This window comes from Chamaea fasciata, unplaced genomic scaffold (assembly GCF_029207755.1).
Source record: "Chamaea fasciata isolate MVZ Bird 193981 ecotype frontalis unplaced genomic scaffold, bChaFas1.0.hap1 SCAF_1, whole genome shotgun sequence".
NCBI classification, from domain to species: Eukaryota; Metazoa; Chordata; class Aves; order Passeriformes; family Sylviidae; genus Chamaea; species Chamaea fasciata.
This window is the reverse complement of record NW_027094086.1, coordinates 137,216,465-137,230,896: the sequence shown is the minus strand read 5'-3', so window position 1 is coordinate 137,230,896 and position 14,432 is coordinate 137,216,465. Positions and strand designations below refer to the sequence as shown.

The following is a 14,432-nucleotide window of genomic DNA, read 5'->3' as shown; positions in this document are numbered from 1 at the left end:
AATAAGAAGTCAAACAACTGACTGAAATTAAAACAGCTAGCAGAATAATGGCAGAAGAACCTGGCGAAGGGTTTTCTGGGTCAATGCAGAAGAGTGCATTCAGAACTACCAGATATTCTACCCTGTCTGCAATGACAGATATATTTTTAGATGCTGCAAAGGGTCTGAGTATTGTCAAAGTTACACAATTCCTGATTGAGAAGATTCCTATAGCTAGGTATCATGTTGTCTTGGTTTAGATAGACAGGTATTTGCCAGGGAGGGTTGGAGTCTCCTTTAAAATGTAAGTCCCTCTCCCTCTTTTCCAAATTATCATAAATTTGCAATTAAAAGGCTGTCAGGCAAAGATTTTGGGAATAGGTAGAGCAGTTCCTTACCAGGGATATAAAAATACAGATGTTGTAGTACAGAAGAATAAGCAAACAAATAAACAAACAAGAAATCCTAGAAAAACCCTGACAGAGTCAGAAATACAACCTGATACCCTGTTGTTCAGGGTGTTGGAAGCAGTCCAAAGTAAGCCCTCCTGGAGTGGCAGATATGGTTCTGTTGGAGTAGAGATGGTCCTGTCGAAGAAAAAGGGTCCAGTAATGGTGAGATGGGTCCGGTCTTCCTCCAGGGATCCCGTGGAAAAACTGGATACTTAGTGAGACTGTGGCTCCTTTTTATCTAGGTTAAGATGGTTTGACTCCTCCTCCCTGTGTGGAGCAGCTTACAATAGTGCAGTGTAATGTGTAATGTCATTGAGGAGCTCTTAATGGTCCATTAGCAGAAGACATTCCTATGGAAGCAGTGAAACAATGAAGAGAGATAAGTAGCACTCCGCCATCTGGTAAGTGACACTGACCCATTTGGGCAAAGATAAGCAATTCTACTCCACCCAGATGGAATAGAATAATATGCTCTTTACAAAACCCATGACACATGTTCTGCACTTTCAACCACAGCATCCTCCTTTTCAACTGTTCCATTTGCATTGCTTGTTTCTTCTAACAGTACCACTAAACTTGACAGAGTTGTGTGAGGATCAAGCAGTTTCACAAGGGGTATGTCCACCTTTCGCTGCTGAAAGACACGGTTCTGAATTGTCATAGCTAACATAGAGTCAATGCCCAAAGACGAAAGTGGTGTGTTCATGGTTAGTTCATCTGCATTTGCTCCTGTGAGGTCACACACCAGTGAGGTGATATAGTCCTCAGATTTGAGAAAGGCAGTCTCTGGCACTTCAGTTCCCTCAGAGGCTTCAATCTTGTTCCTGAAATCTTCTGACATAAGCGATATGAAGCGACTTTTGAGAGAAATAATCTGATTAAAAACATGATGTTTCAAAGTCTGAAAGTTCAATTTGACAACAGCTTGCTGCGGGTTGTTTATAAGTAAGGTCTTCCTGAGATAGTCATGAATTTCATGCACTTGCAGAATGTCTATGCCCTTGGATTCCAGAATGCTCTGAATGTGGTTTTGATTGAGCAGAATGCCAAGGTTCAAAGCACCCCAGTTAATGGCCTGGCCTGAAAGGCCACAATTCCTCCTGTAGAGGCAGAAGACATCCAGGAAAGAGTTTGCAGCTGCATAGTTTGTCTGGGTGGCATTGCCCAGAAAGGAAGTGACAGAGGAGTAGCACACAAAGTAGTCAAGCTCCTGGCCTCTGGTAGCCCGGTGAAGGTTTAGAGTCCCTGCTACTTTTGGGCTCAGCACTTTGTGAAAGTCACCCAGCTTCAGGACTTCAAGGTGGCCATCGTGTAAAGCCACAGCACTTTGGAATACCCCTTTGATCGGACTCCCAACAAAGGTGTTGGCAATGGACCGGAAAGCTTTCTCAACATCGCTGGTCGAAGTCACATCACACTGCACTGACACTACTTTGCTCCCTTTGTACTGCTGCTGCAAAGCCTTCATCTCTTCTCGCTTCTCACTGCTGGGAATTCTCCTGGAGAGTATTGCAATACACCCTCCTCCGTTCTCGACGATGAATTTCACCGTTTCAAAGCCAAGTCCAGTGAGCCCCCCAGCTACTATATAAACAGCGTTCTGCTTAAATTGCTGCTTCTGGGGCTCGTACAACGGGATGTCTGAAAGCACACGGATGTCTTTCTGCCTGCTCAGAACAGCAAGGGGCACAGAAGTGCAGGTGAAATAGGATGTTACAGGATTTAGCCCTTCAAAGTTCTCAGTCTGCTGAAAAACAGAACCTGAGAGATGTCTAAATTGTTTCATATCCATGGAACTGATCCAGGCATGCACGGTCTTCTGCAATTCCTTTAGAGGTGCTTTCCGGAAAAGGCTGGCAACAGTGAGGGTATGAAAGCTGATGTTTTCATGATCAATTTCACTGACATTCTGGATGCATTCAGACTGTTGATTGCCACACACGATCACCACATCTTTAAGAAAGTGCATGTGGGCCAGATCCTCCCAAGACAGTCTGTTGACTGGAGGAAGAATAACAAGGGCATTGCACAGGTTGATATACTGGAGTACATTAGGAGTGGGCTTTGCAAGGACTGTTCTCCAACCCATCTCTCGTGCTGCTGCAGAAAGAACGTGGCACAAAACTGATGATGGCTCTGTAGTAATAATACCCAATGTTCTGCCATGGTTCTGCTTGGGTAACCTCTGAGTGAAGATTTCCCATGCAATGATGAAGTATGACACACAAGGGACATTCTGGAGGAATGGGAATTTTTTTGCATTGAAACAAACTGTTCCTGGAATCTGAACTCTGGATGATGCAGCAGTTGGATAACATGAAACCACATGATCTCCCACTTTCACTTTCTTCACATCAGTGCCTGTTGCAGTGACTGTGCCACTGAAATCAAGACCTAGAAGCCTGTGTTTGTCTCCTGCTTGTGAGTTCCAATACAGTGTATTACCAAAGTTGCAGCTAGAAACACTAATGGGAAAATAATCTTCTGAGTGCAGACAAATTTTATCCACTTGAATTTCAACACTCTGTTTGTCAAGCTCAGTAGCAGCGCCGGTGGATAATTCTCCAGACAAGTCTTTCACTGCGTATGGATCAGAAGTGTACAAAGTGAATGGTTCTGATTTCTGGAGAGATCTTATGGGTTGGATGTAATCTGCATCTACAAAAGGTGTGCGTCTGATTTCGGACACATAAAATCGTCCTTGGCTGATGCAAACTTCTGGATAGTCCCCACCTTTGTATTTGACAAGAACATCTGCTAGCACTGAGATGTCCAGGGAAGTGGAGGAGCTGAGGTCAATCAACTGAAATGTGATTTCTGGAACTTCAACGGTACAAGTTCTGGTCATGCCATACAGTGCAAACCCACAGTTAACGTGGTCCACGTATCTCTCTGTTGTCCTGTAGGTGATCACTCTGACGGAGCAGCGGGATGTCTTCTCTCTTAGGGCCACCACTACCTGGCGATAGGCTTCGCAGCACTTTGCCAACTGATCTACAGCTTTCGTTGGGAAATCTTCATTTAACTTTTGAATTCCCCAGAGGAAGAGGATTTCGTCATAATCCTTAACCTCTGCTCTCATTTTATTCTGTGTATCTCCTTCCACAAGGCATTCCCAGCTGTCATACATAACATATCTTGAAGCAGGATGCAAGTATTTTTTGAGCTGCTCAGCTATCCCAAATTTGTCTGCAAACACAAGGACTCTGGGCTTAAACCCCAGATGTCCAATTGTCTGTGAAAGAGAGACTTCTTTCCACTTGTTTTCAAACAGGAACTCATTGTCTCTGGAAGACGATTCCTTCATGAAAGTGATGGCAACGCGCTTGAGCTCAGCCAAAACCGAGCCGTGTTTGTCCACAAAGCATCCACAGACCTCAAGGCAGTTCCTGGTGGATTTGCTCATTCTCATGTATATCATCATTTCCTCCTCCAGTGGGCGGAGCACCACCAGGCTGCCTATCCCTGAAGGAAAACCTGCTCTGGACTGGACTGTCCTTGAGGTCAGGATAGCAGTCATCTGCAGAAAACAGTCAAGCAGCACTGGGTGGATGCAGCAGCTGTACATGTCTCTGATGGTCTCCTCATTCACCTTTATGCTTGTTATTGCTTCCTTTAGCTCCTGGCAATAATGAACATCACTGAGCTGCCTGAATATGGAGCCATACTGAAAGCCAACCTGAGACAGTGCTTCATAGACCTCCTCTCTGCTCATCACTGACCTGCATCTTCGATAGATGGCTTGGAAGGAGATGCTGCTTTCTTCCACCACACCTTCAAGCCCCTTTGCTACTTGGCCAGCAGCATAAACTACATTGGAGGAAGAGAGAACCTCAAAGGTTGTCATGGCTTCCTGTGGACTTAGCTTGATATTTAGCACTTGGGAACTCTGTGTAAGAACACATGGTGCAGAAAAACTGATACTCAGTTGGCAAGAGCTCAAAGGCACTTTAGGTCTTGAACTGCTCATCACGGAGGCCAGACCAAGCTCCACATAGAAAGCACCAGGGACTAAGGCCACCCCATTGTTCTTGTGGTCATATAAGTACGGAGTTGTGTTCTGGGACACCAGGCAGCCAAACTCCACATTGTCACTGTTTATACCATAAATCAAAGGATGACTGGCGCTGACACCTCTTTGGTTTGCTTGTTGATGGATATCCAGACAGCTCATGAGTTTTTGGCGATCAAACTGATACTGTGGAATGGCCACAGGAACACTTTGGTACCCGTTATAAAAGTGCTGCCAGTTGGGATTAAATCCCAGTTCAAACAGATTTCCTACCAGGGTGAAGAGTGTCTGATATTCTGCATCTGTTTGCAAAGAGGACAGCACCTTTGTGTCTTTTCCTAGTGTTTCTTTTATGCTCCTCTGCAGTGCTCGGTGAGGACTTATTTCCACAAACACCACGTTTTCCCTGCCACTGGCTGCAGTTTGGATGGCTTGTGTGAAAGCAACAGGCTCACGAGTGTGCCGTGCCCAGAATTTGCCCTGAGTAAAGTCATTTTCAGATGCAGCCACCCCAGTCAGTGTTGAAAACACTTCCATTTCCCCCTTCTGCTTTTCTAAAGGCTCTATCTGCTCCTCCAGCTCCCCAAGTATCATATCCATGCTGGGGCTGTGGTATGCTACTGGAACATTTAAAACATGAAGAAAGATGTTTCTCTGCCTGAAAGCTTTCGCTAACTCTCTCTGGACAGCTTCCACGGCATCTACACTCCCAGACAAGGTGCAGGAAACAGGGCTGTTGAAAGCAGCAATGCACACCTTTCCCGAGTAGGGGTGCAGGCGTTCAGCAATCTCTTCAACAGGGATGTTTCCAACCACCAGCATTCTGCCACTTCCAGTCTTTGCCTGCAGCCTGCTCCGGTGAAAAATCACTTTGACTGCATCTGCCAGGGAAAGGTACCCAGCAATATGTGCAGCAGCAACTTCCCCCACTGAGTGGCCAACAACAGCAACAGGCTTAATACCCCAGTGCTTCAGGAGGGAAGCCACAGCAACCTGCAGGGCAAACAGTAAGGGCTGGGAAAGCTCTGGATTCAACAAGTCCTTTGGGCTACGATTTCTTGCTGGCAGGAGGCTGATGGCAGCATGCTGCTGAAAAAGGTCTTCTATCTCCTTACACTTGTCTCTGAACACCGGCTCTGAGCTCAGCAGTGCCTCACTGAACTCCTTCAGTGTTACGCCATTGCCACAGAACACAAACACCAGCTGTGGTTCCACTTTGGACATGGCAGGTTCTGTGCTCGCTGCCAACTTAAGCTCTTGCTGCAAGTGTTGGAGGGAATTTGTGACAAATGCTTTTCGATACCTGTAGTTGGCATGGCTTCTTCTGCAGGCAGAGGTATAGGCCAGGCTTGGGAGAGTTAGGGAGCTCCTTGTGCTCAGCTGCTCGGCTGTAACAGCCATTGTCATCTGAAGGGACTTAAGGGATGCTGCTGACAGCACAACTAATTCCAGGGGCTTCTTAAAGGCAGGAAGAGGCTCTGGCGGCTTCACCTGCCTGACTACAACGTGAGCATTGGTTCCTCCAAATCCAAAGCAGTTGATGCCAGCTACTCTTCCATACTCACTGGATTCTTCCCAGGGCTCCACAGCTGTGGCAACGGCAAGGTTTAATTTCTCTGTATCGATGCTGCTCATCTCCTTTGAGTAATGCAAGGATGGAACAATCTTTCCATGATGCATCATCAGGAGCACTTTGATTAACCCGGCTGCTCCAGCAGCTGATTCAGTGTGTCCAATATTTCCTTTCACTGAACCGATTTTCAGAATGGAAACTTGGGAAGACCTCTTCTTGCTAATGACACTGCCCAGGCTCTCAGCTTCAGTAGGATCTCCAGCAGCAGTTCCTGTGCCATGGGCTTCAATGTACTGCACAACTGAGGGATCAACATGACTTTCATAAATGCTGCGAAGTAACTTCTCTTGCTCTATTTGAGAAGGTCTCGTGATTGGAGTCGTGGACCTGCCATTCTGATTGACTGCACTGATGTTTATCACACCCCAGATTTTGCTGTAGTCTTCCTTTGCCTGTTCCATGAAAAGTTAAATTTTCTTTAATAAACTCATGCTTTCTCTCTAAAGAAGACAACAAAACACCACAACAAAGCCAAGAACAACTAGAATTGATGCTCACTTTTAAATGTGGGATCCTTTTCCTATGCTAGGGGAAGTGCACAAATGCTTAAGAAATGCTTCATTAATCTTAAACTTGAATTGGAAAAACTTCTCTGGAATAGTCATTATTAGAGCTGAAGATAAAAAAATTCAGGCAAGCAACCAGACTTATTTCAAGCTGCTTCACAAGCAATCTTACCTTTTTCAGTGGTTTGAGGAAAACAACACCACAGCCTTCTCCCCTTCCATAGCCATCTGCTTTTTTGGAGAAGGGCTTGCTTATTCCCTCTGGAGAGATCATTTTGGCTTTACTGAGGGATACAAAGGTACGTGGATCGATGATGCAGTTCACCCCACCACAGATTGCTGCCTCACAGTCTCCTGGAGTCAAACAGAAACATACTCATGTTGAGATAGCCCTGGTGATAGACAGAAACAGTAGCAATCCTGATTTCATTTTCCAGCACCTCTTCAGTCCCGTTACCTGATTTAATGGCTCGCAAGGCATAGTGCAGAGCAAAAAGAAATGACGAACACGCAGTGTCAACAGTCAGAGACGGTCCAGTCAGATTAAATGTGAAAGAGACTCTGTTGGCAGCAATGCTCATTGCTGTTCCAGTACCATCATAATGATTTATTTCACTCACTGCTCTGCTGGTTATGATTTCATAGTCTCGATTCATGAGACCTGGAAAACATCAGATATGTGTCAAGTTAACACAAGGCAACAATAGGCATGTACAGCCCAAAACCTGATGGTGTGGTTTGGTTTTCAGTGTTAAGACAAACCCACATGGCATCAGTGCTCCTGTCTTGAAGCTTTGCTCCAACACAAGTCAAAGGTAAAACTCAGAGCAGTTTTCCCTGGAGTCTTCTTATGCAAACACACCAAACACTTGAAAATCCTACCTGCCCAGAAAATGACAGGCCTTTCAGGATGGCTTGGCTCATTGTAGGATGCAGCTAAGCTCTCTGTACCTTTCTGAGATCCCTGTATCTTGGTTTGAGACTTGTTGTTCTAGTTTAGCTATGAGAATATTTATCAACAAGTTACAAGGAGGGTAGGTCAGACATTAATGTACAAGACATTAGCTTCAGTTCCTCAGATGTACCAAGTTAAAGGTCACAGCACAAACTACATCCAATACTTTGTATTTGTCACTTTTTTCACACTCACAAGCAGTAAGAAATAGTAAAGAAGAACAGGGCCTGTGAGAGCAGTTGTGTCCTCTTTCTGGGAACACTACACCTGAAATATTGTGGATCCCCAAGTCCATGAGCACGTGTGGAAAGTGCAGTAGTTCTATTCAGAGAGCAAGGAATAGTGCCCTCAATGGAAGAAGAGCATCTCTCAGACTAAAAGGTAATCAAAAGCATTTCCCCTATAGGTACATCAGCCAACCTCCTCCAGAAAACTCCTTTTTAAAGAGACACACATTACACCAGCAATAATGTGCTGTTACTTTAGTATTGTCTTCTAAATATCTTTCAACAGCATCTGGTATCATCTCCTCCATAACTTTTGTGATACTGACAAAGGCAGTTGGACAAGTGCATATTCATACCATTCTAACGTCCACAAGGAGGATTTCTGCTGCTTTAAAAAGGATATTAACCCCCAGAATACCTTAACCAAAGTAGTACTGGAAACCTGTATCCTGGGGAAAAAGTGCAGGCCTGTGTAGAAGCCCAGAAGATAAGGGGGCTAATGTGTACATGTCAAACACTGATTGCCAGATAGCCATGGAACCAACCAAGGATTGTCAGTAATAACCAAAACTGTTGAAAGTACAAGAGGAGTAAGGGGCCATGAGGAGGTAGGATAAACTTCTTTTTCTGCCCCACAGAGACACAATCACAGAATCAGTTAGATTGGGAAATACCACTGAGATCATTGAGTCTGCCCTGTGACCAAATACCACCCTGTCGACTAGACAATGGTATGAAGCACCATGTCCAGTCTTTCCTCAAACATCTCCAGGGATGGTAACTCCACCAGCTCTCTGGGCAACTGATTCCAATATCCAATCATCCTTTCTGTGAAGAATTCTCCCTAATGTTCAACCTGAAACTCCCCTGGCACAGCCTGAGGCCTCTCATCCTGTCTCCAGTTTTCTGCAAGAAGAGGTTGATCCTCACATCACTACACCCTCCTTTCAGGCAGTTGTAGAGAGCAATAAAATCACATCTGATTTTATGAGCCTCTTCTCAGGCTAAACACCCCCAGCTCCCTCAGCTGCTCCTCACAGGACTTGTGCTACAGACCCTTCCCCAGCTCTGCTGCCTTTCTCTGGACTTACTCCAGCACCTCAATGTCCCTCCTGAATTGAGAGGTCCAGAAGTGGACACAGGAGTCGACTTGTGGCCTCACTAGTGCCATACACAGGGGAATCACTGCCCTGCTCCTGTGGTCACACTATTGCTGATACAGACCAGGATGCCACTGGCCTTCTTGGCCACCTGGACACACACTGGCTCATGGTCAGCTGCTGTCCACCAACACCACCAGGTCCTCTTCCAGGCTGCTTTCGGACCATTCTTCCCCCATCAACAAACAAAAGACAGCATCAGGGCAGAAGCAGGAATGACATATTGACCCAAGGTCAGTCTGGGGAGCGAGGGGATGAAATCCACCCAAGAGCCCCAAAGCCTCTGATGCATTTCCAAAAAGGTCTCTAGGAAGGGACTGGACATGACAACCAATTTGCATAGAAAGACAAAAACATGTCTTCAGGGCAGGGAAGCCTATCTATTAAAAGGTACCCCCAAAATACCTGGGGTGGCCTCCAAGACCTTAGACATCCCTGTGGCCAGACCAACACTGGAACCAGGACTGGTGATCTTTTTCTCTCTTCCTTCCCCTCTTTCTCTCTCCCCTTATTTAATTCATCCCTTCCATTCTCTCTTTCCTTCCACGTTACCTCTTTATGCACAACCCACTGCCGTGCTGATAGAGCAGGTCAGGAATTAACATTCCAATTTCCATGCCAAGTGTGTAATTTACTATTAAAACTTTGTGATTTTTTACAGATTCAAGCAATTATTCATCTTGGGCCTTCCCCTTAAGGGTGAAACAACACAGCCTGGCTTGGGAGAATATTTCCCAAGCAGGGTTGGGTTGGGAACACAGTTTTAACTGTTTCCTGCTTCACATCAGTGCCTGAACACAGGAAGAAGAGCACTAAAAGAGATACAGGAATTGTACCTTGAACTTCTAGAGTAACCTGGTAATTCTTACCAAAAGTAACCAGCAGTGCCATGGCACAGTAGCCTTAGATCTCCAGTCTAGATCCAGCCTAGATCCAGTGCTAGATAACATTTTGAAAGGTTATGAAGGATTGCTCCAAACTTTGTGAGGTTCAAACACACTTTCTTTGCCATGAAATTTTCATCTTACCAATAAAAACACCTGTTTTGGTGCCACTGACAGATTCTACAGGAACTCCTGCATCCTCCAGGGCTTTATATGTGCACTCTATCAGTAATTTCTGTTGCGGATCCATACGTTCGGCTTCCATGTTATTAATCCCAAACAGGTGGTTGTCAAATGAATTAAATCTGAAATACACACACCAGAATAGGATATGACATATGAATGGAAGATACATTTACTTCTAGACTCACAGTAAACATTTTTTGCAACTTCATGAAAAGAAGAGCACTAACTGGGGTTTAGGCCACAGTTGCCATTTATGAAATTCAGAAGAAAATGTTTATAAGCCAAAGATGTTTTATGTCCCACCACAAAGTATGTCATTTCCTCAAGGATTCTGCATTACAGAGGTAAGAGCTCACTCCTACCCATTTTTATTCTCATGGTTATTGCACTACCACCAACTGGAATCCTCAGATCATGAAGTGGGAAGAATGAGACTCCCTCTGCAGTAATGTGGCCATAACCAGTAAGACATAAACAAATACTGCTTTCTACATTGTTTTTAGCCAATACAGACCAATGCTTTCCAATTTAAAACCAAAAAGTAGAGAATTAGTTCCGGTGATTTCAAGGTATACCCATGCTTCTCTAACTATACATTCAAAATGCTTTCTGTGTGGTATGTGCCTGTTTGTCCTTAAAAGCATCTTCAAAATAGGCCCATGCTTACAAAAGACCAAGTCCAACTTTCATCTTGTGTCCCAAGGCACAAGGGACATTTATATGGCCTTCTATCATTTCCTGATTTCAAGCAGGATTCAATATCTAACATGGGACTAAGCACTAAATTAATTCTGGGTCCTATGGATCAACCCTGCCAAGTACAAATCTCAGGACACAATGAGATTTCTCCTGTGCACGTCAACTTCTCCTTTGACTGAAGCTCTACAGCCTGAGGATTTAAGATGAGTGTGGAATTCCAATAAAAGACACTTATTTTGACCCTACTGTAATTCCCTATTCTTCACACTGTCACAGCCCCTGAGCAGCTGTACCCAGAGTCGAAGTACTACAAAAATCAGTGGCGCAGCAGGGTGACAGACTCACTCATCGAGAAGAGCAGCTCGTGTTGTACATATTTTTCCTGGCTTGTTGTAATCTGCATCATACCACTCCTTGGCATTAAATCTCTCGGGGGGGATTTCTACGGTGCAGTTTTTGCCTTCCTCCAGGACTTTCCAGAAATTGTCAATTCCATCTCCTGTTGTACAAAGTTTTCAAAACAGGTTAAATGATGTGCTCCCCCTCCCCATGCAGACTCAGAAATGCACAATCACTTACAAGGATCACTCACATGTCCATCCAAGCTGCTCAAGCAGACTTGTCACAGAAAGAAGTGACCATTCTTTGGTGAGAGGAAAATGAAAAAGCATGACTGATCCCTTCACTGCTTGTCTAAAAGCAAAGGAACCCCCCAAAATTCTTAACCACTCGCTCTCCCCATTTCCCTGCCATCTCACTGCATCTACTACCTACTGCAATAAAGCAGAAAGCTTTCTTTTTGGAAAACCCAACCCGTTTATATTACAGGCATTGCTGATAAGAATGTTCAGCCCCTTATCTGTCCTCTTGCTATGGATGCAGAGTCCTGCCACAATGCACAATCACCCAGCCAGTGAACAACCAGAAAGTTCAAATCACCCCAGACTCATCCAGCTCATTTGTATGAGTTCCATGTGCAGCTCATTGCCCTGCCCACAGCCAGCACTGCAGCTTCTTTTACCTATGTGTCCCTTTGTCTGCAAACAAATTCAAGCCAAGCAGTTTCCACCACAACACCACCTTTCAAAACAATCCTACAGGCAGCAAAGCAACAAATTCAACAAAGGGACAAACATGTTGGTCTCCTCCATTTCAACATTAATAAAAGACTCTGCTTTTCACACTCACAGCCTGTTCTGCTTTTACCCCAAACTTACCTCCAGGAAAGTTGCATCCTATCCCAACAATAGCAACTTCATCTGCAGTCTCAATCTCCATCTCCTCGGCTGTACAAGACAGAAGTAGTGTTAGTCCAGTCCAACAATTTTGCATTTACCATTGAGTAAATACTAGGTTAAAAGCTGAACTTTCCACAAACACACAAACTTGTTCAAAACTTAGTTAATCTGGAATGATCTACTGTTGGTTGTGATGACAAATTACACTGCCCATAAGTGACCAGAGCCGTCCCATTTTCTTCCTTATCTCTACTTTTAGAGGAAATTCCCCACTTAAATCCCCAAGCTCTCTCTTGCACAGGCACATCCTTTCTACTGTTTAACCTCTACTGACAAAAGGAGAATCTTTTCAACAAATTAGATGGTAAAGACAAGAATTCTCTTTGGGGTCAAATGAAATACTCCGGGATCGAACTGACAGATGATTTCATTTTCCTTGATTTTGGGAAAGGAACTTGTCAGATGAAAATCAGTTGAACTGAACTAATTAGAACTCACTTGGATGCCCACCTCTAAGCCCTGTAGTCCTCCTAGACTTTCTTCACAACACAAAGAGGAGGAGATTTCTCTAGAAGAGTTTTGTGGGGGATTCTTGGTTTTGTAGGGAGAGATTGTCATCTCAGGGATAGCCCAGCAGGTCCCAGAGAGGCTTTCTCAGTCACTGACTGACAGCAGTGAAGCAGAGATGAGGATGTTTCACAGCCCCACACATCACTCAGAGCTGTCATTTCTTGGAGGTTTGCTTTGAAAGGTGAAATTAGGAATAACTGCTTAGATTCATACTTTAAAAAATTTACTTCTAGGTTCCATTAAGAACAGAAAAAGACAGAAAAAGTTAAAAAGCCGCCTGACAAAAATAGGGAAACCAGAATCTGACTTTCTAGGATTAAACTCTATTTTCCCAATAATGTAAGTGCCTTTAAATTCTTTCAGAATTGTCTATGAATTCTATGATTTCTTATTTTAATGTAACTGCCAAACTAAAGCTGCAAAGCCCAACAAAATACTTTCATCACAGAGGTACTTTTAAGCATTTTCCCTAAGTTAGCATTTAAATAGCAAATAATAGAAAATTAAGGACCTTCCAATCACAACATAAAACATATCTTTGGCATCTCTAGAGCTATATAACTTACCTTATCTCATCCCAGTGAGGAGGAGCAATAGGCTGTCTGTGGAAGTCGTTTATATAGGATTCTGTGTGGTTTCTTTTTTAAGTGGGCATGCAAAATTGTTAACGCCTTTCAAAGGAAGAATGAAAATGAGTCATGTGTTTAGTCAGTAAACCCGACTAAAGTTCAAAACTAATTCCCTGAAGTAGTAAATTCTTGATGTCATAAGTTTTCACACCAGAACAGTAGTAAAACCTCTGTCTTATCTTTTTACAGTTAGCAAAACAATTAATTTGAGATACCTTGCCATGAAATAGTCCATAAAATAAAATCATTAAAATAAAGTCTTTATGATTATTAGAATCATAAAATCTTTATGATTCTAAGACTATGATTTAAAAGACTCTGTCTTTAAAGTAACAACTCAATTTGGTTTGCTCTTAATATCAGTACATACGAACAATACGAACAAGCCACATTAATTGTTGGAGGAATCATTTGTGAAAATGAAGAATGCTCTATAAACTTAAAACCCAAGTCTCATGTTTGATTCCACAGCTGCTTTCTTTTACTGAGCACGACCATTTAAATGTACAAACACAAAAGCCTTGTCAAATGACAAAAATTCCCAAAATATTTCTGAGTCTACCACATTAAAGGCAATATTGATCTTGCTTTCTAAAAACTACCATGTGCTTAAAAGCCAAACAACAGTGGAATATCCAGAAGTAACCTCTGAAGGGATCAAGTCTGGTAGTCACTGCTAGATGCCTTTTTCATTCTCCCTCGTCTGAATTCATCCCAACCACCTAAACTCATCTTCCTCCTCTTCCAACTTTGTAATGGAAACACAGGGTTACATTCACTTATGGTTAAAGTTTTTCTTGATGATGGGGCCCAACTCTTTCCACGAAGGCAGCAAAAAAGCATTGTGCTGAGAATAAATAGTTTATTCTGCCACCAAATAGCTTCATAACCTGTTCTGAAAGTTTTAAATATTTCATAGCTGAATATCTCAGTCAGTCACTTTCCTGAATTCTGAGGTGGGTGGGAGTTTATGAATGATTTTTAACTTAATTAACCCACTTCCCTGATATCATTACAAGGCTTATTAACAAGATGGCTAGTCTGAAAGTCACTTGGGAATCTCCATAGTTTACACATCTCTAAAGAGCACTCTTGCTAGTGCTGGTACCATTAACATTCCCTGGCAGAACAGAAAGTGGATTCATCAAGTGAACTAGGAATGCACTGTGGAACCATTGTTACAGTTTCCCAGTCAGCACCTGAAAGCAATGGTTGCTAAGCCATATTTTGAGGCATTGGTTAGGTATTGGTAGAATATTGAAATGAATCCTGCACCTCTGTGGCCACTAATTTCAATGCAAG

General features: G+C 43.5%; 1 protein-coding gene across 1 annotated transcript; it reads right to left on the bottom strand.

Moving 5' to 3' along the window:
* Positions 1-906: 906 nt before the first annotated feature.
* LOC136294365 (mycolipanoate synthase-like) lies at positions 907-12,025 on the bottom strand. The gene is made up of 6 exons (XM_066192063.1): positions 11,911-12,025; positions 11,039-11,192; positions 9,953-10,113; positions 7,040-7,243; positions 6,755-6,936; positions 907-6,468 (listed from the first exon to the last, which is right to left on the bottom strand). The coding sequence occupies exons 1-6, from the start codon at positions 12,023-12,025 to the stop codon at positions 907-909; spliced, it is 6,378 nt and encodes a 2,125-aa protein (XP_066048160.1).
* Between the last annotated feature and the right edge of the window lie 2,407 nt (positions 12,026-14,432).